The sequence below is a fragment of the Lynx canadensis genome, chromosome D2, assembly GCF_007474595.2.
Source record: "Lynx canadensis isolate LIC74 chromosome D2, mLynCan4.pri.v2, whole genome shotgun sequence".
Classification (NCBI taxonomy): domain Eukaryota; kingdom Metazoa; phylum Chordata; class Mammalia; order Carnivora; family Felidae; genus Lynx; species Lynx canadensis.
The window spans coordinates 48,072,139-48,097,258 of record NC_044313.2 but is presented as its reverse complement, the minus strand read 5'-3'; the positions used below and the strand labels follow the sequence as shown (position 1 = coordinate 48,097,258).

Here is a 25,120-nt window from a genome sequence, read left to right as displayed (position 1 = left end):
AGTAAGATTTGCCTGCAAGCCCCAAGGACAGGCCCAGGTGCCGCATCTCTCCATATCTGCCCCTTCCTTTAGGTCCAAAGTCACAGTCAGCTCTGACTGGCAATTACACTGTTCCTTCCTCGTTTGGGACAGCACGTGACCCTTCTCGATTCCGCAAGGTATGTGACAAAATAGTCAGTACACAAAAATGTCCGAGGGCCCAATGTCAGATACAAAGACGTGGGCCCCCAAATCTTACACCCTTTTGTATCTTTGTGTTTTAAGTCACATCAGCGATTTCAGGGGAAATCCTAGTGAGTAGTTTTCCAAGTCCTGTATTTGCAGGTAAAGGCAAAAGGCTGAAAAACGGGCTGGAAAAAACCCTCAGCCTGCTGAGGCAGGGTTATTGAAACAGTCTTCAACATATTTTTAATATAAGTATTTCCACTAATAGTTTTTCTTTCTGTTTACCTAATACTGTTCGCATACTATACCTATTTATCTATCTATCTGTCTATATAGAGAGAGAGAGACACGTATATATTTTTTTATTTTATTTTGGTTTTTTTGTTTTTAGATTTTATTTTTCTAAGGGGCTCCTGGGTGGCTCAGCAGTTAAGTGTCTGACTTTGGCTCAGGTCATGATCTGACAGTTCATGAATTTGAGCCCAATGTGGGCTGCTGTCGGCGTAGAGCCTACTTGGGATCCTCTGTCCCCTGCTCTCTGCCCTTCCCCCTCATGTGCATGCACTCTCCCTCTCTCTTTCAAAAATAAACATAAAATTTTATTTTTGTTTTTATTTTTTTAAGTAATTTCCACACCCAATATGGGACTGGAACTCATAATCCCGAGATCAGGCATTACCCGCTCTACCAACTGAGCCAGCCAGGCCCCCCCACCCCCACCCCACATACCAGATATTCTTGATTTTATTCCTTGCATCTTGTTTGCTGTTCATTATTTATTATACTTGGATGTTATCACTTTTCTGATTTCTGCTGACTTGGTTCAGTTTCTCATCATCCTGCTTCCCTAACCTACCTGCATTAGGATTTGGGTGTGGTCATGGATTGAGAGAGGAGCTCCTCCCTTCAGAAATTGGAGGCCCGAGTCAATGTCCACTCCATGAGATGGTGCAGGCACCAGGCTCCTTCTGTAAAGTTGCTTCCAGCATTCTGCGGGGCTGTGGTTTTCAAATGTGAGCATATATAAGAATAATCTGGAAAGTTTGTTAAAACACAGGTTTCTGGGCCCCACCCTAGTTGCGACTTAGGAAGTCTAGGGTGAGGACTGGGAATTGTCATTTGTGACAGCCACCCGGGCTGTGTTGATGCGTCGGTCTGGGGGCCACCCTGGGTAGCCCTGCTCCAGGAGCTTCCCCTGCGTGCATGGCCCGGGACAGCAGACTTTCATGGCAGGGCCCTGCTTAAGTTGCCAAGGGAGGCTTGGAAACCCAGTTCTTGTTTGAAGCCACCGTGTGCCAGGCAACAGTTTGTGCTCTGTTACGGAAGTAAGAGAGGGCAGATGGTTGAGGGGGACAACCAGAAGTTCCTGGGACACCACCCACTGCTGTCTATAATTTGAACTCCTGCTGTGCTCATCAGTCTTGCCATTGGCTAAGCCCCTATCCCTCAGGTTAGGAAGTAGGAATGGTCTGTCGCTACAGTGGCAGGCCAGCTCTCGGTGCTGGGCGTGACGGCCTCCCACCCGAGGGCTCGAGAATGAACAGGCAAGCAGCTGCTGCCGCCACTTTGCTGATGCTCTGAGAATCATCGCTCCTTCTGGGCTGCCCCCAGGAGTCAGGTCTGGCAGCCGCACATCCTGTCGCTTGGAGCCACCTCCTGACCTTACAGGCCGCGCAGGGATTTGGATGGCCCCTCCAAGACCCAGCTTTGGATGCAGAGTATCTTGCTGTGCTTCCTCCTCCTGGCTCACCTTTCTCAACTCCAGGTATTAGGCGTAGGTGACTATTTCCAGGAGAGCTTGGGGGAAGAGGCCATTTAAACTCCGAACGGACCCCAGAGAGGTCAGAACGGGCCCCAGTGGGCCAACCCCCACTCTCTGCTGTTGTTAATTCATAGGGAGGGAAACAATGTCCCAGAGGCTTCCGTGGAGCAAAGGTTGTCTTCTGTGCTGCTCGATTTTACGGGAATTTATTTGGGAGGCCGCAGAGTCACTTCCTTATTGACAGCCTGTACATTTCCCCAGCCCATTCTCCAGCCTGGGAAAGTGGGTTGGAGCCCAGAAGTGTGCTGAGTGGAGGGGAGCCCCCGTGGGCCATTAATGCATCAGCCTGGAAGTCAAAAGACATGGTTCTAGTCTGTGTCCTGCCCCTAGTCAATTCTGAGACGTCAGGCAGACCTCTTCTGCTCTCTGGGTCTTGGTTCCCCACTGTAGTAAAATAGGCCGGTTGAAGCAAATGATTTCATGAAGCCCGCTTCCACTTTCAGTATTCTAGGATTCCTGCATCATCCAATGCTAGCACCCCGGGAATTGACTTTTTATTTCTTTTTTTTTTTTTTTTTTTTTTTAACGTTTATTTATTTTTGGGACAGAGAGAGACAGAGCATGAACGGGGGAGGGGCAGAGAGAGAGGGAGACACAGAATCAGAAACAGGCTCCAGGCTCTGAGCCATCAGCCCAGAGCCCGACGCGGGGCTCGAACTCACGGACCGCGAGATCGTGACCTGGCTGAAGTCGGACGCTTAACCGACTGCGCCACCCAGGCGCCCCTGACTTTTTATTTCTAAGAGGTGTCTTTCAGAACTGGCTTGCTCAAGTTCAGCCCCGTGGTAAGGCTTGTACACCGTCCCATTGCCACTCTCCCAGCCTGCTTTGCCCAGAACCTCTCCAGGCTGGTCAGCCCCGGATGCCAGGCCTCAGAGGACAGCCTGAGGCACTGCCTGGATAATGATTGACATAGGCTCCATCTAGTCTTAATTCATGGCCTGTGGGTGGGGAGTTGAATGTTTAACCGCACCTCTTGGAGGCTTTTTTGTTCAGTGCCTGGGAAAATGTGGTCAGGATCTGTGGAGTGCTGCCCGGTGGCTTTCTGGCTTGTTTCTGTGACTTAATGGCACTGTGCTCACACCTGAGAGGAGAGGCAGCTTCCCCATGAGGGCAGGGCACTGAGGCTCTGCGGTCCCTGCAGAGGGTAAGGCCACTTACCCCCTTTCTCCAGCAGAGTTAGGGATGTTCATACACCCTTTCAAAACGCTTGAGGTCCTGCGTTGGTGTGGGAGGGAGAGAAGGGAATGTCCTTGATGAGTCCTCTCTGCCCCCGAAATTCCTGAAGCCCGTGCACCAGAAGCTTTGACCAAAGAGGCCATCAGAACAGGTGCCACCCAGGATGTGGAAGCGATGAATCAGGGTCCACTCGTATCCTGTCAATGTGTGAGGCCCTCGCTGTGCCCAGCCCTATGCTAGCCAGTGGCAGGAGGAGGAGGGGCCTATCCTACAGCCTGGGCAGTCGCTCTTCCCCTAGGAAAAAGTAATTCTGGCCCTGGCACTACTTGGGTGTGTGACCCTTGCCTGTCAGTCGTCTCTAAGCCTTAGCTCCCTTAAGGTGACACTACCGATCTTGTGGGAGCATTGTGACGATTAATGAGGTGATCTATTTTGAGCTAATATGTGTGCCTATCATAGGTACTGGAAAAGGGGGAGTATTGTTAGAGCACTGGAGAACATAGAAAACGTTTTAGGCCAAGTGCTGATAAGTTCCAGGAAGAGCAGTCATTATGCGTGGAGAGATTCAGGTGGGCTTCCTGAAGGGGGGGGGGGGCTCTATCTTGGCTAAAGGAAGGCTAAGACTGACCCAGCCTTAAGGAAGGGATAAAGGAGACAAGGAGGACAGACCAGGTAGAAGGAACTGTCTGAACAGAAGTCCTGAAGATGAGAAGTGCCAAGAAAATGCCCTGGCTGAGCCACAGACATGCCATTTCCTGTGAGTCTTTCCATCGCCCATAGACCTCCAGGAGCCTGCCATTTTCCTGCCATGGCACAGTGTATCCCTTGGCCCAGGGCCCTTTGGCAAACCTTAGGATCCCAGCTACACAGGGGTCAGCCCATACTTGAGCTCTAAAAGAGAATCTTCACGGATCTTTATAGATCTCTGATCTATAGGCTCTGGTGGGGATTTTTTTCCACTTCAGCAGTAAGAAGGTTGGCCGGGACTTTGTCGCCGTTAAGCCGCTGGTAAGTATAATTTGAAGGAGAGGTTTCCTGGGGCTTGTAGGTGAGTGGGGAGTGCCTCAGCCGTTTGGACCTGGGATAGATACTGTCTCCTGTCCCCTAGGCTTGAAGGGACTGAGCCTCTCCAAAGCCATTTGAACAGCCACCGCCTTCAGTCTTGTCCGCTACCCCTCTTCCCCTACTTCACTGTGAGAGAGGATCTGTGATAGGCCTTGGGCTTTCATATGGCTCGTTGTATCTTAACTGGCAGGGCCCTGGGTGACACCTGTCCCTTTGACTATGTGTGCAGGTGCCTGGGACAGTGCAAGTGGGGAAGAGTGAGCAGCTGAAGCAGGCACACCTGGCCGAAGGGGTACCTGCTGCCTCCCTAGCCGTGTGCTCCCATCAGGAAGTTTAGGACCCGTGTTACCAGATCTGCTATTTTTCCATTAAAACAAAACAAAACAAAAAAACAGGGATGGCTGGGTGGCTCAGTCGGTTAAGCATTTGACTCTTGGTTTTGGCTCAGGTCATGGTTTGTGAGTTTGAGCCCCGTGTGGGGCTCTGCGGTGACAGCATGGAGCCTCCTTGGGATTCTCTCTCTCTCTCTCTCTCTCTCTCTCTGCCTCTCCCCCGCTTGTGCTGTCTCTGTCTCAACATAAATAAACATTAAAAAAACCTTTAAGTAAGGCCCAGAGTCTCTTTTATGCTCTTCCCCCTCCCCACCAGGAAATAAGTGTGAGCTACAAAACCTTCATGGAGCCCCAGGTTCTGGGCAGCACACGTCCACGACCATGGATCCCTCACAGGCTCACCCATTTAATAGGTGAGGGAGGGAGAGGCCCAGGAGAGCCTTAGGTTGACCAAGACCCTTCAGAGGGAAGCTGGTTGTCTAGACTCTTCTCCCACCTTCCTCTCCCAAAGAATGCATTTCCTGATTCTCAGCCAGAATCTCCATTCTTACTAGGAATGGCTCCTAAAGTGCTTGTGGGTAACTTCCTGCAACTGCTTTATTGTGTGTGTCCGCAGCCAGAAGGAACCCCGGCACAGGCCAGGACTTTGTGTTCTCCTCTTCTTTCCCCCCGATGGTCTAGCCCAGCCCCGGCACCTCTCCGAGCCCAGGAATGGCATTACCTTGAAGCTAATGGAATTTAAGCTTTGGCTTCGGGGGACACCCCTACCCCCACCTCACTTTCCTTGGCCCTTCGACAAGAGGGGCCCTGGCAGTGGATTCACAAAGTCCTATCATTTTGTAAAATTTGCAAAACATTTTATCATTTTTTTTTAATGTTTATTTTTGAGAGAGAGAGAGAGAGAGAGAGACAGGATGCGAGCAGGGGAGGGGCAGAGAGTGAGACACACAGAATCCGAAGCAGGCGCCAGGCTCTGAGCCGCCAGCACAGAGCCTGACTCTGGGCTTGAACTCACGAGCTGTGAGATCATGACCTGAGCTGAAGTCAGATGCTTAACCCAGACACCCTGACATTGTGTCATTGCTTAAAGAAGGCCCCTAAAATTGTATAAGTTCCAGACCTCCCCAAACCAGGACGAACTCCTGTAGATGCAGCGGCTGACTGGTGTCCTACCTTTTGGACAGTGAGCTCTTGTTTTGGAGGCAGGAGGTGGGGGTCCTGGGTCAGCCCTCTTGAGATCTTGTTATGTCACCTAGGCATGTCCCTTCTTCCCTTCTGGTTGTCAGTGTCCCCATTTGTGAAATGAGGGCTGAGGTGGGGTGGGTAGGAATGAACTGAGTCATCGCTAGCGGGGAGTGAGCTCTGGTGCCCTAGTTAGTGGGGTCCTGGCCAGTTGGAGTGTGATTGCCTGCCTGTGCAGAGCTTTTCCCTCCCCAGAGCATTTGCATTCCTGGCTGGGTGTGTCTGGCCTGGCCATACAGAACCCGCTCGGAGCCCCAAGTCTCACCATGGTGATTCATGTTGACTGATAATACAAGGGAGCAAAGCTTTATTGAGCTCTTATTCCCAGACACACAGGAGAGGCAAGCCCCTGCTCCTCCCTTTCTCAGTTGGAATGGTTTTTCTCTGGTCTTGGTGGTTTATTGCTTCCCATGTCAAAGAAAGCTTGCCAAGTTACATAGACTTGTTCACAAATCTTTTACACAAGGAGGGCAGGGACCTTTTCAGAGAGAACACGATGGGAGGATCTGGAAAGAAGGAGATCGTTGTATGCATTAGTTTTCTATTGTTGCCATAACAAATTGCCACAAACTTGGTGGCTTAAAACCACACACAGTTTTTTGGTTGTAAAATATATAAAAGATAAAATTTACTGGGGTGCCTGTATGACTCAAGTCAGTTACGTGTCCGACTTCGGCTCAGGTCATGATCTCACAGTTCATGGCTTTGACCCCTGCATTGGGCTCTGTGCTGATGGCTCAGAGCCTGGAGCCTGCTTCAGATTCTGTGTCTCCCTCTCTGTCTGCCCCTCCCCTGCTTGCACTCTGTCTCTCTCTCTCTCTCAAAAATAAATAAGCATTTAAAATATATATATATACGTTTTGTAAAAAACATAAAATTCACCACTTTAAGCACTTTTAAAAGGTGTGTGGCTCCACCGCATTATGTACATTCACATTGTTGTGCGACCATCGCTACCACCCATCTGCAGAACTTTTTCATCTTCCCAAACTGAAACTCTGTCCATTAAACAGAAACTCCCCAGTCCCCGCTCCTCCCAGCCCCTGGCACCCACAGTTCTTGAATTTGGCCACTCCAGCACCTCTTTCCTGGAAGTGGGATCACACAGTATCGGTCTTTTTGTGATGGGCATATTTCACTGAGCATCACGTCCTCAGCGTTCATCCCTGTTGTAGCACACATCCGAATCTCCAAATCTCCTTCCCTTTTAAGGCCGAGTAATATTCTGTCATGTGTTGTGCACAGCATTTTGTTCATTCATTCCTTCTCATGGGCATTTGGGTTGTTTCCACCTTTTGGCGCTTGTAAAGTGCTGTGGACAGTAGTGTGCTCGTGTGTTTGGGTCCCTGCTTTCTGGTCTCCGGGGTCTGTGACCCCAAAGTGGAATTACCCTACTGTCTGCCACAGCGGCTGCACCATTTACCGCTCAACCTTTCTGTCTTACGCTTTTGTCTCACAGGCCTCGTGGTGTTTGTTGGGCAGGATTGTGTCTTTTCTGGAGGCTCTAGAGGAGAACGCACCCCTGTCTTGTGAGGTTCTAGAGGCCGTCTGCATTCCTTGGCTCATGGCCCCTTCCTCCACGGTGCTTCAAATCCGTCCTCTGTGTTCTTCCTTTTCATCCTTAACCCAGCCAGGAAGGGGCCTCTGCTCAGGAAAGGACTCATATAATTAGATCAGGCCCACCTGGATGATCTAGGCCAACCTCCCCTCTCATAATTGGTAACCTTGATCATATCTACAAAGCCCCTTTTGCCATGTAAGGTAACATGTTCACACGTTCTGGGGGATCAGGGTGTGGACTGTCTGGGATATTTTTGAAGGACCTAATTAAGGAACGTGATGGTGCCCTGATCTCGGGCTTGGAAAAGCCCTCCTCCTTACCAACATTGTCCTGGGACACCCCATGGTTGTATAGTTGGTTAGGCACGCCCCTCCTGTGTGGGCTGGACACATGGTAGGTGAGTACCAGACACTGACCAAGTTGGGGTGTATGTTCAGGATCTTCGATGACCCTTTTCCCCCTTTCCGAACATCGCAGCCTGTCCTCTTGGCCTCTTGGGAGAGACCAGCACTGTGTGAGTTGGTCACAGAGTTAAGAGAGCTGTCCCATACTTGACAAAGTTTTTTTTTTTCTTTTATTGCTTCCTTCAGTACTCACGGCAACTCCAAGGTAGGTGGGCAGGTCATATCTTTGCAGACAGCATCGAAATTGAGAGAGGTAGAGCTGCTCCAAGAAGGTCACACAGCAAGTGGTGGAGCCAGGACCCAGATCCTAGCTTCCAGGCTAATGCTTTTTAGGGAGAAAGTTGAAATTACCTGAGTGCCTACTATATGCTAATAAGCTGCATGGTGGGTAGCTTTGTATATGGGTATCAGTGTATCGAATCCTTCCAGCCACATAGTTGGATAGATGTTTCTTCCCCAATTTTCCCGGTAAAGAAAAAGTCTCAAAGGTGTCAAGCAAGATGCCCAAGGTCACCCAGCCAGCAAGTGGTAGAGCTAGACTTGGAATCATTGTCGTCGGGCTCGAAACCCCGTGTATCACCCTGGTTCCTCCGCAGCAGTGTTAGAAGATGATATCAGATCTGTGTGGGCTGTGGGCAAAACTCATACGGCAGAGCCGAGATGTTTCTTGTGACTGTCCTGTGATATTTGTGGCTCTTGATGGGGGAGCGTGGGTTGTGTGAAGATGGGGAACTGGTTTAGGGTCCGGGAGGGAGAGCAGTTGGTGGTAGCAGGACCTACAGAGTATCTGGGGATGGACGCTGGTGATGCTTAGGCTACAAGACGTGGGATGAGCCACTCGGCTTCCTCTTTCCCCACTCAGAGGCAGGGTCCAGGGAAGGAACTCCCCAAGTTGCCTTCCTGCGAGCCACTGACAAGGCTGTGTTGCACAGATGGTAACCGCTCTGGGGTGTGGATGCGCTGCACCCCTGGGGGCCCAGGTGATCCTGGGGAAATGGCCTTGGGTTGGACTTTGCAGGAAAGGGCGAGGGACTTGAGAGCGAAGGGGGCAGCCAGGAGGGCCCAGGCATCCCTGGCACTCGTGCCTGATTAACGTGTGCGGGCCCCTCCTCCTCGTTTCTCAGGTGGTTCCAGGAGCAGCCCCTCTTGCTCAGGTGGCGTAACCAGGAGGCGCCTCCCCAGGCGGAAGTGGTGAGGCAGACACAGACCTGGCTCTCAGCCTGAACTGCACTTGGAAACACAGCCCACAGTTTCCCTTTTTTGGGGTGGGTTTCCTCAGGTCCTGACCATGACTTGGACTTTTCACTGCCACTGCGTCTGTCACAAGACCCTTGGCATCGGCAAGGACCGAGGCCTGAGCCCTTGTCACGTTCTGGGCTTTGGGTGTGAGCCAGACGGTGACACCATATCTGGGTTCACCTTCATTTTCCATCGCTCAGAAATCCCGAATCGGGGATCGGCCTTTGACTAAGCGTCGGCTCTTCCCGAAGCCCGTTCGGTGCGGTGTCAGAGGCAACCGTCCCGTGAACGGGAGCGAGCCAGGTTTGTCGGAGAGCTGTGCTGTGCTCTCTCTCATCCCAGCTGAGATGAGAGAAAATGGTTTCCGTCAGTGCGGGGCCCAGGTGGAAGTGTCAACGCCAGTTCCTGGGTGCCTGCAGGGCTGGAGCTTTGTGCAGGGGCGCGGGGGCTCTTCCCCAGCGCCCTCCTCCTGAGCAGGTTTCATCTCCAAGAGGCCTTTTCAGAGATGCTCTTCTCCACCCCCCACCCCCCATCAGCTTCTTGCCTCTGTTTCCCCAGCCCCTGCCATTCCTGGGGCTTGCACCAGGCCCCCCAGGGCGCCCAGGTGTGCAGAGGGAAAGGAAAGAAAACTTTGCCAGTCTCGTGTTCGTGATTTTTCCTTGGGGAGATGAGAACATCCAACACAGCCGTTCCCAGGACCTGCTGCTCCCAGGGCTGGGCTTGGTGTGAGAGAAGGGACTGGTGGACTGGATTCTACTCTTCACGTCCTCTGCCCCCACCTCTAGTTTTACTCCACAACTCTACACCCTGTCCCCTCTGCCCGCACACTTCTCATCATGAGTGTTATCAAATGGTCTGGGGGTCTCTGGGACCCTCTAACTCTGTTTGCTGTTTTATACCGGGGAAACAGATATAATGAAAGGTTAAGTGATACAAGGAGAACATATTTGATATTAAACTGTTAACTGTCCCCAGTTTACAGATGTGGAAAAGTGAGGCTCAGAAAGGTTAGGTAACCTGCCCAAGGCCACACACCTAGTAGAGATCAGGACTGGAATTTGAACCCGTGTAGTCTGGCATCAGAGTTCATTTCTTCCCACCACCCTATCCTGCCTTTGATGGAGCACCTGGGATCACAGTGAGGCTTGATGGTCCCAATTCCTAATCCCATACTCTTCCATCAACTGGTGTGTTTTAGTTTTTGAGATACTAGTTTCTGGGGCTGGAGGAAGTATAGTATAGCCGGGGGCGGGGAGGGCAGTAAAAGGCCTGGGCTTTGAAGTCTGATTGCTTGGGTGTGAATCTTGGCTCAGTCATTTGCTAGCTGTAACATTGGGCAAGTTTCCTAATCTCTCCATACCTCAGTTTCCTTATCTCTAATAGGGCATCATTATTTTAGTGTTTTGTAGAATTGTTGTAAAGTTGAATTCCATATAAAGCACTTAACACAGTGCCTAGCACATAATTATTCAATAAATGGTAACTGTTGTCATGATTGCCTAATAAGTTTGGGAAATTTGGGGATAAAGTTAAGTAGGCTCCTTTGTTACAGGATTTCTCAGAGCCTTTATTATGCTATTATGAATTGGCACTTTGGGGAGGGGATGTGGTAGGCAGCATTTTCCAAAGTTTTTGGACAACTGATCTCTCTCTCTTTGCATCCGTCTAAATTCTCAACTTGCAAGATATTAAGCTGGTGTCCAAGAACACAGTTCAGGAAACACTGAACTGTACATCAAGCTGCCTGTTTCTGCTTGCTAAGGCTGACCTGGGGGTGGGGGTTCCAGGTCAGTGCTGAGCCAGCTCTGAATGACTGTATGTGGCATAGCTCTAGCCTGTACCTGGCTTCCCTCCTACCCTGTAGGTGTGGGGAGAGGGAAGTGGTGTGAGCCTAGGCACCTGAGGATCTCTGGAGCCTTCTGGCCATGAGGAATGGCCTTGGCAAACCCTGATTCAGAGCATATTTACTGCATTTCCTTCTGCCCTGGGAAGAGGGGCCTGGAAGTAGGTCTCCAGTGGCGGGACCGACTGGGACCACCAAACAAGCCAGCCTAGCTCAGGATGAAGTGGCCACAGGTTTTGCAGCGTGGCTGTGTTAGGAGAGAGCAGGCAGCAAGCAGAGTTCTACCACGGACCCTCCCCCTAGTGTGTTAGTGGCTTGAGTAAACAGTGCCCCTGGTGTATTTTAGCTGCAAAACCAAAGGGGTTGGAAATTAGATATTCTTCAAGGTCGCTTCCAGTGTGAACATTTGGGAGTCTATAGACCCAGGACTGGAGTAAAAACCTAAAGACCCCTTTAGGAGTCCTAGAATGCAAAAGTAAGGACGAGCCCTGAGAGGTAAAGCCCTCCCCCCAACCCCCCTCCCAATCCCACTTCACGCCCATGGGTTAGTGAGGTCTGCGGAGATCTGGATGGACCTGGTTCCTGGTCACATTTGGGATCCTTTTCCATGTAAGATTCTTCGAAGTGGATTACTTTGGGTAGGTGTTTCTGCTTGCTTTGGGCCTCATTCGCATCCTGTCTGGGTCATTGTCTCCTGTTGTCCTGCCCACTGACCCAGGGAGAATGGCCCACCACTCCTGGGGCAGTGTATGGAGGCCAGAAGTTGCTCAGACTGGCTGGGGGCGAACTAACTTTATCTCCGCAAACAGTGCCAGGTAAGAATGTGCACCATTAATTACACCCGAGTCTGCCCAAACCTAGCCTTGCACTGGAGCGAGGAGAGTTTACAGATAAGCAAATAAATCTCTTGCTTTAAAACAATTGTATACACATAGGAACATACATAAACCACACGCGCGCGCGCATACACATGCATTTATGTGTATGTTTTGGGGGAGGGGGTCTTGAATTATACATGAGAAACTGCTCAGCGGCAACCTTGGGTAGAGAGACCTTTTGTTTTCACTTTGTGTCTTTCTGGCTGTGTTTGAATTTCCCTATAATATGTTCTAATCTTTTTATTTTATTCTTTTATTTTAGTTTTATTTATTTATTTATTTATTTATTTTTAATGTTTATTTATTTTGAGAGAGAGAGCACGCGAGCATGAGCAGGGGAGGGGCAGAGAAAGAGGGAGACACAGAATCTGAAGCAGGCTCCAGGCTCCGAGCTGTCAGCACAGGGCCTGATGTGGGGCTCGAACTCAACAAACCTTGAGATTATGACCTGAGCCGAAACCAAGAGTCGGACACTCAACTAACAGAACCACCCAGGCACCCCTGTTCTTTTTTAATTCTATTTTCTATTTTTTTAAGTGTAATTTATATTTCAGAGCAGTTTTAGATTCACAGCAAAATTGAGTGGAAAGTACATTACTATCAGCACCTGTTATCAACACCCCTACCAGACAAGTACATTTGTTACAATTGATGAACCTACGAGGACACATCGTAATTGTCCAGAGTCCATAGTTTACCTTAGGGTTCACTTCTAGTGTTGGACATTCCCTGAATTTTAACGAATATACCCACCGTTTTAGTATCATACAGAATACTTTCACCGGCCTAAAAAGTCCTCTGTGCTTTGCCTGTTCATCCCTCCCTACTCCCTAATTCCTGGAAACCACTGATTTTTTTTTTTTTTTTTTTTTTTTTTTTTTTTTTTTTTACCCCTGATGAGTTTTGCCTTTTCCAGTCTGTCAAGAGTTGGAATCCTGCAATATGTAGCCTTTTCTCATATGCACTGCATGTCTTTTCGTGGATTGACAGCTCATTTCTTTCTAGCACTGAATAATATTCCATCATCTGGGTATTCATCCATTCACCTACTTAAGGACTTCTTGGTTGCTTTCAAATGTTGACCATTTTGAATAGAGGTGCTGTAAACATCTGTGTGCAGGTTTCTACGTGGACGGGTTTGCAACTCACTGGGGTTAGTACCAAGAATTGCTGGATTATAGGGTAAGATAAGAAGCTGCCAGACTCTTCCAAGGGGTCTGTCCCCTGTTGCACTCCCACCAGCAGTGAGCAAGAGCTCTGGTTGCTCCCCGGCCTCACCAGCATTTGGTGTTGTCACTGTGTGGGATTTGGGGCATTCTGATAAGTGTGTAATGGTATATCGTTGTTTAATTTGCAATTCCCTAATGTCTGATGGGGAGCATCTTTTCATCTGCTCAAATGCCATCTGCGGGTCTTCTTTGGTGAGGTGTCCAGGCCTTTGGCCCATTTTAAAAAATCAGGTTGTTTTCTTACTGTTGAGTTTTTAAGGGTTCTTTTCTATATTTTGGATACAGCCCTTTATCAGATGTGTCTTGCATAAACTTTTTCTCCCAGTTGGTGGCTTGTCTTCTCTTCTTTTTGTTTTTAAAAATATATCAGCCGAGAATCATCTGAGCTGCATGACTTAAACTCTATATTTAAATTCTTGCATACAACCAGATTGAGGATTTAATATTAAAAGATGAATACACAAATGAATACTCCAGCCCCCAGGCTGGGGAAGGCCAACAGAGAGGTCATCCCCCAAAAGCTTCCACTCTGGTCCAGGCCTGCCTGGCTTGCTGCAGGGCACAGAGGGGCAGGAGGTCTCAGGGATGATGCTTTCAGGCCTCCCCTTCTGTTCAGCATTAGCCTGCTGCAAGCTCTGTCCCCTCCTGAGTCCCGTGCTGGCCTTCTGGGGAAGATACTTCCGTGTCCTTGTGCCCGGCATGGCACTGCCACCACCCAACCCTCCCTTTCTCTTCCATGTCCCGGAAAGTCAGCCTGGACACCAGGAGGTGTGCATAGCCCAGCCTTGCTGGAGGCTCCTGTCTCCCTCTCCCCTTGATGAGGTGGGGAAACGACGAGGCTCTCTATTATGGGAGGGGGGGCGAGTGAGCGGGAGGAGTAAGGTTCTCGTTCTGGATGATTTTGCCTCTTCTGCCAACACAGCATTTCTAGATTCCTGCGTTTGAGGACTCTGGCTCCTGCCCTTGTGGAGCCCTTGAAATGTAACCATATGCTTGCATACGTATACACAGCTTTAGGAAACAGGCCCTTTTACAGTCCGTGAGACTGTAGAGTATATAGTGTGTGCCTGCTGTATACTTTCAGCATTCGCTTTGATGGAATTATGAAGTGGGGTTCGTGAGCAAACAGCTAAGGAAGAATTCTTGAGACGTTGTTGGTGCAAAAAGGTGATTTTTATTATAGCACAGGGACAGGACCCGTGGGCAGGAAGAGCTGCACTGGGGTTGTGGGGAGTGACTGATGATATACTTTTAAGTTTGTGGAGGGAGGGAGATAGAGATAAAGTGTGTTTTAAAGGAATTTGGAAGCAAGGCTTTCAGGGTTTTGAGGGGCTAGCTGCTGTTGAGATAAGGTTACTTGTGGTTTGTAATAAAAAGCATGAAGGCACGAAGGCAGCCATGAGCTCCTTGAGCAAGGTCACGCTCTGCGTATATCAGATGTGTGTCAGTGGGCTTCAGGTTGTAAGGAGATGTAATTTAAGCTACATTTCTCTTGCTTTTGTTTCCTCATCAGCCTGGCACTATGAGGCTCAGTTCTGATGTGATCCTGGGATGCCCAGGTCTAGGTGCTCGTCTTCAGGGCTTGCTATTGGGAAGAAAGGCTAGGCAGTATAAGCCAGAAGGTGTCCCAGTACCTGAAAGGAAAGAGTGTTTCCTGGAGTGTGGAGCGCGGAATCAGTTACATCAGAATCACTGGGGATGGGGATGGGGTGATTGTTTAAATTGCAGATTCCTCGGTCCTTCCCAGGTTGAAGGGCCCAGAATGACTGGGGCCACGGCACAGGCATTTTCAGCGAGCAGTCCAGACGATTCTCGTGCGTGATGAAGCAGTGCTACCCAAAGTGTGGTCCACAGTCAAGCAGCATCGGCACCACCTGGAAGCTTCCATGTGGAAAATACAGAGCTGGAGGCCTGTCCTAGACCTACCGATTCAGAGACTGTGGGGAAGGGACCCAGCAGTCTGGGTTTTAACAAGTCCGATGGGGGATTGTGTTGCAGACTGAAGTTGGAGAAGCACAATTTAGCCAGAGACAGGCCACAGCTGGATGAAATCAAGTGTCCAGTGGCAGGTGGATGGCCCCAGTGAGGAAGCAGGGGTGGTGTTTGTTTCACATGGGCCCAAAAGTGGCAGGACTGGAGGCTGGACGTTCCCCAGAGACTGGTGTCTGAGAATTGGAGCAATCCTGAAAGAGGCCAGCTGCCTGCCTTGTGGAATAAGCTCTCTCCAGTGAGTCCCCGGGTCAGCGTCCTGACCAGAGCCACCGTAGAATGGGGGATATGCCCCAGTCTGTGAGACTTGCATCAGCAATGTGAAGCATTCCTCCCCAGGCACCTTTCTCCTTTGCTGAAGGACGGAAGTAGGAGAAGGGCCTGGTCAGTGCGGAAGATGCCATACTTGTGGACGCCAAAGAGAAAGCAGATCTGCTAGGTTGTAGCTCACTGTGTTCTCCTCTGCGGTGGAGAACGAGGCTAGTCAGGCACTGGGAGAGGACGGTGAGGAGCCCCTAGCAGCCCTGCCTGAGCTCACCTCCGAGCGGGGATATGGCAGCCCCGGGGTGCCGGGAACACCTCCACCGAGTACAGCAGGCCCTGGTGGTGGCCTCTTTTAAAAAAAAAAAAAAAAAAAAAAAATGTTTATTTATTTTTGAGAGAGAGAGTGAGACAAAGGATCCGAAGCAGGCTCTGCACTGACAGCAGACAGCCCAATGCGGGGCTCGAACTACAAACTGAGATCATGTCCCGAGCCGAAGCTGGACGCTTAACCGACTGAGCCACAAGCCACCCAGGCACCCCCCCCCCCCCGAGAGGCAGGGAAGAGGGAGGCGGTGGTCCTGTCCTGCCCTGTACTCTTGGGGGACCACAACTGGGGCCTTTGCTTCTGAAGAGGGCTCCGCGACCGAGAAGGGAGTGAGTTGCAGACCGGAAGTGGTGGGGAAATGAGGCTGCTTGCAGGAGAGGGCGTGGACTGGAGGCGGACTCACAAGGGGAGGGGAAGACCCAGGGATGAAAGCCTGCTCCCCGGTCATGGGTTTAGACCCGGCTTACTGACAGGGGACAAATTTAGACTCTTGCTGGGAAGTCTGCAAAGCCCTCCTGGGAATGAGCACCATCACGCTGGGAGCAGCCTGAGGCTGCCCTGTGGTCCTGCCCTGGGCAGGGACACACTAGTGGATCTTCTGGGTCTGGGTCCCCTGGTACATTTATGTAATAATGCTAACCCCAGGCTCTGAGCCAGGCTGCCTGGGGCTGAATAGACCCTGTGTGAGTTATTTAAATCTTGGAAGGACAGCCATGGCCTCAAGTGAGCTCAGAAATCCGCACCTGAATCAGGCCTTTTTTAAAGCTGTTTTTTTAATAGGCAATACATGTATGTGGCAAAAAAAGTGTAAATATAAACCGTAAGCTTCATTTCTATTCCCAGTTTTCCCTTCCAAAGGCAACCGGGGTTACCAAGTTTCTTGTTTATCATTCCATGGATGGTGTGTGTGTGTGTGTGTGTGTGTGTGTGTGTGTGTATACATATACACCACTGAGTTTGTATGTTTACATTTTTTTTAAAGATGTTAGCTTACAATAGCCAAATTATGGAACGAGCCTAAATGTCCATCAACTGATGAATGGATAAGATGTGGTTTATATATACAATGGAATACTACTTGGCAATGAGAAAGAATGAAATCTGGCCATTTGCAACAACGTGGATGGAACTGGGGAGTATTATGCTAAGTGAAATAAGTCAGGCAGAGAAAGACAGATACCGTATGGTTTCACTCTTCTGTGGATCCTGAGAAACTTCACAGGAGACCATGGTGGAGGGGAAGGGGGGAAAAAGTTACAGAGAGGGAAGGAGGCAAACCATAGGAGACTCTTAAATACTGAGAATAAACTGAGGGTTGATGGGGGTGGGAGGGAGGGGAAAGTGGGTGATGGGCATTGAGGAGGGCACCTGTTGGGATGAGCACTGGGTGTTGTATGGAAACCAGTTTGACAATAAATTATATATATATATAAAAGATGTTAGCTTAGTGTATACACCATTTTCACCTTGATTAGTAACGGTGACCATTACCTATCCCCACACGTAGGACTGGCTAATTCTAAAAATAGCTACAGTGTATTTACTGTATGGATCTGTTCTGATGAACTTAACCAGCCCGTTGCAGATGGTCATTTAGGGGTTTGTTGTTGCAACAGAATGCCCCAGTGAGATCCACGTCTGTGTTATTTCACACAGGTGTCGGTGTGCCTGGGAAATCGATTTCTAGAAGGTGAGTTTCTGGGTCAGAACTTGGCGTGTTACGTTCTGACATCTCTGTGTTTGTAATTGGCAGCTCTCCTAGCGTATTAGCATGGGTGAGCACCTTCAGTTGCTTTTCTAGAATGGCCTGTTCACATCATTTGAGTTCCTCTAGTGGTTGTTGGGTTTGTTTGTTTTTTTTAAATCACAAAACAATTTTCTTAAATTTTTCATTTCTCTTGTCTTTTTGCTGTTTTCCTTATTTGTTTCTTATTGTGCAGAACTTATTTTTATGTCTTTGGGGCTTGGGGCCACCTCTCATATTGAAATCTCTAGCTGAAATTAATTTTGATGTGTGGAAACAGGGTAGTATCCAGCTTTTGGTTGTTCGTGGTTTTGTTTTGTTTGTTTGTTTGTTTGTTTGTTTGTTTTTCCCTTCCTGGCTATGGATGGGCCTTTTGGCCTCAGTCTTCCGGGAGGAGACGAGAAGGGCATGAAAGGGTCTTTGGTGCCCAAAGCTTCTGCTTAATGGTGGTCTCCAGAGAGAAGGGCGTCTGGAACACAACTGCAGCTCACGCTGACCTCGTGCAGGGTGCTTCCTCTTCCTCCCATCAGAAGGTTCCTGGTTCATCCATCATTCAGATTTCCAGGCTGTCCTCATCAGCAGGGTCTGGGGATTCTGTCAGAAGGGTCAGGCCTAGGGCAGGACCTGGGAGGACTTTATGCTGACGGCTCAGCCCGCCACGGGGGGGATGAGACAGACCGAGGGCAGCGCCACTGGGACCCTCAACCACCTACCTCACCACAGTGTGCAAGGGGAAGGGTCTTTGGCCCATTCTGCTCGTGGCCAATTCTAGCTCTCTCCAAGGTCACCAGGCCGTCATCTGGCCTCCTGCTGCCTTGCCTACAGTCGCCCCTGCTGACACATCCCACGTCCATCATTCCTGTGGGCCCTGTGGGGACCAGTGAGTGGCACCGTCAGCCTCCTTGACAACAACATGCACAGATCTCCAAAGGAGCTATGAAGGGCAACTAGAATCTTGTGGGTGGACGATGGCATCTAGAGCAGTGGTTCTCAGAGTGGGCTCCCCGCACCAGCAGTGTCACCTGGGAATTAGTTAGAAATGCAGATTCTGGTTCTGCTGACCCAAACTGCGGCGGGGCCCCGCAACGTGTTTAAAAAGCCCCTCGGGGGTTCACACGCTGCAGTTTGAGAACTAGGCTGGGGCCCAATGTACAGGGAGAAGGCGGTCACCGGGGGTCAGCAAGTATGACTGTTGAGGGGGCCTACGGGTTTCCTGCCACTCCCACCTGTCATTGAGTGCCTCTGCAAACCATGGCAGCCGCCAGTGAGCAAGAGGAAGGAGGCTGCATGACAGTCTGAGTGGTCTGGGTCACAGCAGGTCTGTGTCCCTCCTGGGCAGTTCAAGTGGCGTGGCCCAGGCAGAGGGATCTGTATATAGAGGGACTTAGTGAGAGCAGGTATCCTACCGGCCACCAACAGGCAAGCGTCCTGGGTCCCCGGCCTTTCCCCTCCCCTACTCCTGATCTGCAAGACACTTACCCTTTCTGGGCTCCCAACTGCCTCGCTCGCCCTCACTCCAGATCCTGGGTCACATGAGCTGTCCTGAGGTGTCTGGTTGCTAGAAATGATGATTCCGTGCCACAGTACTATGCCTGAGGAACCAGAGGTTGGAGAATGAAAAATGCAGCTTGGGGCAGATGCACTTTGGAGGCCACCGTGGATTGCTTGGGGTCTGTCGGTCGGGCTCAGGGGACAGGGCCTCTGGCTGAATGGTGATGAAGACACTGGAAAACAAAGACAAATGGACCCAGACCCCTGAGAACGAGGCAGTGCGCGCTCGCCCCTGAGGTCAGAGAACAGCTCCCCACGTGTAGCATCCTATGTCGGCCGAGGTGGGAGCGAAGCGTGGGAGAAAGGGGTTTGCCAGGAAATGCAGCCACTGGTGCGTGGTGAAGCCTGTCGTGGGTGTGGGCGCAGGCATGGGTCTACCCTTGCTTCCCTGTTCTAGCTGGGGGCCCACCCAGGAAGTAGAAGGTGAACTGGGCTGGCCCAGGTCACGCCCGAGGCGGCCCCTCCTCCCTGCAGGGGCCTGGCTTGTGGGTGTCCCCGTTGTCGGGAAGGCTGGTGGCAGCTCCCGGCAGAGCCTGAGCATGGTTTCTTCCTCTTCCCCTTCAGATCGAACCATGAGCTACCCAGGTTATCCCCCGCCCGGAGGCGGCTACCCGCCGGCCGCACCAGGTAAGAGGGTCGGGGCCGGCAGGGAAGGGAATGAATGCCCTGTCTGCCCAACGTCCAGGAGTGGAGAGGGAGAGAGGAATGGTGCTTTCCAGTCATTTCCTCACTACCCCAAGGGCTCAGCCAGGTGGGGAGGGGCTGGAGAAAATCCTGGACCCAGGGGCCACGAAAGGCCTGGATTGGAAGCACTTCTGGAAAGCCGGGACAAGGCCGAGACCCAGTTTCTTGCGTTATTAGCTGATAACAGCAGGCAAATGCCTTCTTTTCTCAGAGACTCCATTTTCTCAGTCTTCTCCTTTGCAAGTGGTTTCAAGTATCTCTCCTCACTGGGCTATCCCAGATACTAATGAGGTAGCCAGGTAAAGAAAGCCTCTGGCACCGTGTCCTCCAAAGCACTGTTAGGTGACCATTGCCCCTTGTCACTTCTCCTACCCTGGGCTCCAACACGTGGTTGTGTAGCGGCAGGGTCCCTCCTGCCAAGGGAGGAAGAGGAGGCAGTCACTAAGGGTCAGATGGGCCTCCTGCAGCTGCCAGATGCTGTGGCCTGATAGCAATGGGGCTGCACCAGTGGTCAGGCCGTCAGAACCCGGCCCCAGCTCCAACACCTCTCTTCACACTTAGAAGTTGGCTCCTCTGGCCCCAGCCCCTCCTAGGTTCCTGACATGAGACTGGGCCCCATGGTAGGGGAGGAAACGAGGTCTTCTGAGATGAAGGGGAGAGGGGATCATTCCAGGCTGGTCATCCTGCGGTTGCCTGAGCTGCACTGCCCCTCGCCCCCACAAGACCACCAGGCACATTCATTTCCTCAGAGCCGAGGTCCTTGAGTCTGAGCACCTATGGCTCCTGAAGGCCTCCTGAGCCCACCCTGCCATCCGACAGGTGGAGAACGTGCCTGGAGCAGGGAGGTGGCTTGGCCACTGTTGTGTGGCGTATCGAGTTGAGCGGGGCCATTTCCCTCTGAACGAGACACGGCCTGGGTCTGCCGGCACTGGCCTCATGGTCCTCTCCCCAGTAGGGATCCTGCCCTTGTGTCTTACCCCTGCCACACTGAGCAGCACTGAGAGGAGGTGATTCCCAGCAGGGTCTGTCCTCAGTGTGCTGGAGCCCTGGTCAGGAAGGCATATAACAGGCCAGCAGCCCGCACCGTGATGCTAGCTGCCACGCCCCTTGTCCCGGCACCTGCTGCAGCATGGGAGCCCTGCATGGGCATTAGGTCTTAGTCCTGCTCACAGCAGTGTGACACAAATGAATTGTCAGCTGAGGAAGCTGAACTAGAGGGGCTGAGTCCCTCGCCCCAGGGCACACACCCCGTCCCTCTGGGTTCAGAGCTGGGCCTTTTTACGGCTCTCCCCCAATGGCCCCCCTTGTAGGGATGGGTGTCTGTGTTTTCTGTGACCCAGCCCTGTCTCCCTCCACCCTCCCATCCTGCTCTCCCTGCCCTTCACGGACTTATGATCGCAAACAACCCGGTCAGCAGGACGCCCACCCCTCCCTGCCATGCTGTTGCTTCATTGTGGATTCTCGGTGCTCTCTGAGCTCACCGCTGTCATGGGCTCAGCACAGCATCCCCAAAGACCTGTTGTTGTTTTTTTTTTTATGTCTGTATTCCTGTCCCATGATGGTGAGCCCAGGAGGGCAGGTCTGCCCTTAGCCCTCCTACCTCCTTAATAATATCCCACAGAGGTCCTGGGAGTGTTTGCTGAACCCCACCTTCCTCGGAAGGAGGTGAGGGTCCCTCTCTTCTTTTCTTCTGGCAGTGGGATTGGGTTCAACTCTCTCGCCTGAGTGTTTTCCGTGGGGTCTGTTGTGCTGTCCCCAAGGCCCTGCTTTGGTCTCCCCCCACCCCTGAGAGCTTGATGCTTTGCCTTTCCCTGTTGGGGGTGCCAGCAGGGTGCTAAAGGGCTCAGTGTTGCTTTCAGGTGGCGGTGCCTGGGGAGGTGCTGGCTACCCCCCGCCCAACATGCCCCCCATCGGGCTGGATAACATGGCCAACTACGCAGGGCAGTTCAACCAGGACTACCTCTCGGGAATGGTGAGTCCAGCCCTCCTGCTGGGGCTGCCCCTGGGGGCCACACCTGCATGGCCAGAGGGACAAAGACTGCTGGCTTTGGTGGCTTCAGAGGTGTCTGTGTGTGTGCGTACCTATGGGCAGGCACCGAGTACGGAACTGCATCTGAGAACGAAGGGTTTCCGTGAGGCCTCCCTCCAGTTCACCGTCCCTGTGCATCTTGATTTACCATCCGTAAAATGAGGGGAAGGGGAATGTGTTGGGCCGCATGGTCTCTCAAGTCCCTTTCCGCTCTGAACTGGGTGGGGGTGGTGCCTTCATAGAATATGTATTGCGCACCTCTTTTTTTTTCTTTAAAGTTTATTTATTTTGAGAGAGAGTGGGGGAGGGGCAGAGAGAGAACCCCAAGCGGGCTGCACACACTGTCAGTGTGTGGGCCTTCAACCATGAGATCATGATCTGAGCCAAAATCCAAGAGTCTGATGCTTAACCGGTTGAGCCTCCCAGGCGCCCCCGGACATGCTCCTTTTATTGTTACTTGGCTTGTAAAATAATACATTTTATAATCTAAAAACAACTGCTGGCACAGTGTAAACAGTGCAGTCGGCACGCAGTCTCACCTGTGCCGGGCTTGTTCTAGACGCTGGGGATACGTGAATACAACAAACAGAAACCTCAACCCTGAAGTACGAACCTACTGGGAAGACAGTCGCCATAAGTAAACTGTGTGTTTTTAGAGCAAATATGGGTGCCTTGGGCATGACGGCAGATGAGGGGTCAGGAGTGCAGATAGGGGGCCGGGGGACAGTAGTTGCAAGCCGGGCGGTCGGGTTGGGCCTCGCTAAGAAATCGCTGGTGCTCGGACTCTGAGCTCAGGGCAGGGAAGGACAGATGCACGGGTGTGGCCGTGCTCATCAGGGACGGCCATTGATCTTAGGCTTGCTTTGTGGACTTCCAGGCATCCAACATGTCCGGGACATTTGGAGGAGCCAACGTGCCAAATCTGTACCCTGGGGCCCCCGGGGGTGGTTACCCTCCCATCCCCCCTGGGGGTTTCGGGCAGCCCCCGTCTGCCCAGCAGCCTGTTCCTCCATATGGAATGTATCCGCCCCCTGGAGGAAACGCGCCCTCCGGGATGCCTTCATATCCGCCCTACCCAGGGGCCCCTGTGCCAGGCCAGCCCATGCCGCCCCCTGGACAGCAGCCCCCAGGGCCCTACCCTGGACAGCCGCCAATGACCTACCCCGGGCAGCCGCCGATGCCGCCTCCTGGGCAGCAGCAGCAGCCGGTGCCAAGCTACCCAGGATACCTGGGGTCTGGGACCGTCACCCCTGCCGTGCCTCCAGCCCAGGTGAGTGCCCGCCCTGCACTGCCCTTTGCCCAGGCCTGGGCCCCAAAGGCCCGCGACATGTGGCATAGTGTCTTCCACCGGCAAGGCCAGGGAGGGCGCAGGGGCCAGATAAGGGCTCGGTCCTCCACCCATAACATCTTGTTTTAACAGGGTGTTGCGTTCTCTCAAACCCCCCACCCCTGGTTTGTGCTCTGAAAAGACCTGAGGGAGCCGGCCTGTTTCTCCCAGTTCGGTTAGATGTTCCATGTGCGAGTTGGATCTGAATGTCCTGGGGTTCTCGTCACTCCTTTGTCATTTACTGCCCGGGCTCTGTGTTTTGTCCGAGCTGCCGGGCCGCTGGCCTCAAGGCTTTGTGCCCAACAGCGCTTAGCCTTTAGTCCCCTGAGGTGCCTCTCAGGCTGGGTTTAGAGGATTCTTAAAACCTCCCTTGGCGAGGGAAGGGTGTTGGCGGTTCCTTCGGGACTGCTCTGGGCTCATTTTGGAGAGCATTTCATGTTTGCAGGGCCTAGAATTCATTGTCATGGTTACGTGGCCAAACCAACCAAGCATAGTGCTGGACTACTATTTTTAGACTGAGGGTCTCTGTCTTCCCTGCCCCCACAATCCCCTACTCCCGCCCTACTCTCTGTCCTCCCTGTGCCTTCCCCCTCGTCCCTTCTCGGAGCTTCTCTCCTTAATTCTGTTAAAACCGGCGTTGTACTGGCCACAGGAGGTAGTCCACCAACAGACCATTTAGGCAGGAAAATTTGCTTGCCGGGAGTACGGCTGTTAGCATGAGGAAGAAGTCTGGCAGGCGGGTCACAGAGCCTGGAAATCAGCACTAGCCCAGGAGGTGGCGGGGCTGGGTGTACCATCGCGAAGGCTGGGCACCTGCATTTCTGGGGGGGAAAACCTTTTTCTCATTTGCACAGAGGTGCTGTGCTGCACGGACCACCCAGACCCTGTCAGGAAGACCCGAATATACGCTCACGTGCGCTGTGGCAGTGAGTTATCAAGAAGAGGCCAGTGGCCCCTGCTCCCGGGGCCTCCCCCTTCATCAGGAACCCAGGCCCAGTCCTGCAGAACCTGGGCAGAGGGCAGATTTTCAGCATCAGGACTCAGCTAGAGTGGGGCTCCTAGCCGCAGGAGCCAGGCAGAAAGCTCAGTACCGGAACACGAGGACACGAAATGATCGCCGTAGGCCCACTCAATAATTGGTCGCAGGCTCCTTCGGGTACCCCAACTTGTGGTGGTCAGGGCACTTCCAGAGTCTGGGCTGGGGAAGTCTTGCGTTTCGGAGATACGCCATCTTACCTAAGATGTTTGTCCGAGCAGTTTGGAAACCGAGGCACCATCACAGATGCTCCCGGCTTTGACCCCTTGCGTGATGCTGAGGTTCTGCGGAAGGCTATGAAAGGCTTCGGTGAGAAACCCCCGGTGGGCGACATCCTCACGGCCCCTGGCTCGCCGGGCCCCCTGCGGGGTTGCCTGGAAGAGGGAACCCGGTCCCAGTGGTGGCGGGAGAGGAGGAGGACACGGGGGTGCGGTTGGGACGTCCAGGAGAATTGGAGGGCCCAGGCCAGGGTGGCCCCACGACCGCAGCCCTGCCCACACCTACCTCTTCTTTCCCTAGGGACTGACGAGCAGGCCATCATCGACTGCCTGGGGAGTCGCTCCAACAAGCAGCGGCAGCAGATCCTCCTGTCCTTCAAGACCGCTTACGGGAAGGTGAGGGGGACTGCGGGGCAGAGGGAGGCCTGCTCCCCGCCGGACTGAGGCGTGTCCTCCAGCACAGCCCTACTCACCCTTGCTTTTCCTTGGTGCCAAGCGAGTCTAGATCTCCGGGATGGGCAGTAAGGCCCATTAGGGCGCTTCCTGCTGCCCGCCCAGTGGTGGCCTCTCGGCTCATGGCATTTTCTAGAGCGGAAGGATACTCTGAGGGGGAAATCTCAAAGGCCAAGGGGGTGAGGTTTGATGAGAGGCGCCTGGAGATCCGGCTTCTAGCCCTGGCTCTGCCATGACTCACAGAGACTGCGGACAAGTCATTGCCCTTCCGCTCCCACCTGGCCTGTTTTCCCTCCTGGAGACCCAGGCTGCTAGGCCCTGCCCTCATCACGACCGCCCCAGGAGGTGTAGCTGACAGAGCTTTGAAGGAAAAGGCTTTCAGCTCTGAACAAATGCAGTGGGACGTGCTTTGAACTTCTGGGCTTTCGAATCTTAGGTAAACACTGGCTGAATTGAACAGGCTGGTGTCCTAGCCCTGTGCTTCTGCAACTTGACTGTGCCTGGGTCCCCTGGGAAGCTGGCTCACGTGGAGGCCCCGGCT

At 52.3% G+C, this 25,120-nt stretch overlaps 1 protein-coding gene across 3 annotated transcripts in view; it reads left to right on the top strand.

Moving 5' to 3' along the window:
- Positions 1-25,120, top strand: part of ANXA11 (annexin A11) — a 43,709-nt gene that overhangs the window by 6,018 nt on the left and 12,571 nt on the right. The window contains exons 2-8 of one of the 3 annotated variants that reach the window (XM_030335254.1): positions 73-158; positions 17,194-17,227; positions 19,397-19,459; positions 21,376-21,488; positions 22,423-22,815; positions 24,130-24,217; positions 24,428-24,522. In XM_030335254.1, coding sequence (XP_030191114.1) covers positions 19,405-19,459; positions 21,376-21,488; positions 22,423-22,815; positions 24,130-24,217; positions 24,428-24,522 — 744 coding nt within the window. In that variant the 5' untranslated portion in view covers positions 73-158; positions 17,194-17,227; positions 19,397-19,404. The remainder of the gene's footprint in view (positions 1-72; positions 159-17,193; positions 17,228-19,396; positions 19,460-21,375; positions 21,489-22,422; positions 22,816-24,129; positions 24,218-24,427; positions 24,523-25,120) is intronic. The other 2 variants (XM_030335253.1, XM_030335252.1) reach the window with 2 other exon arrangements.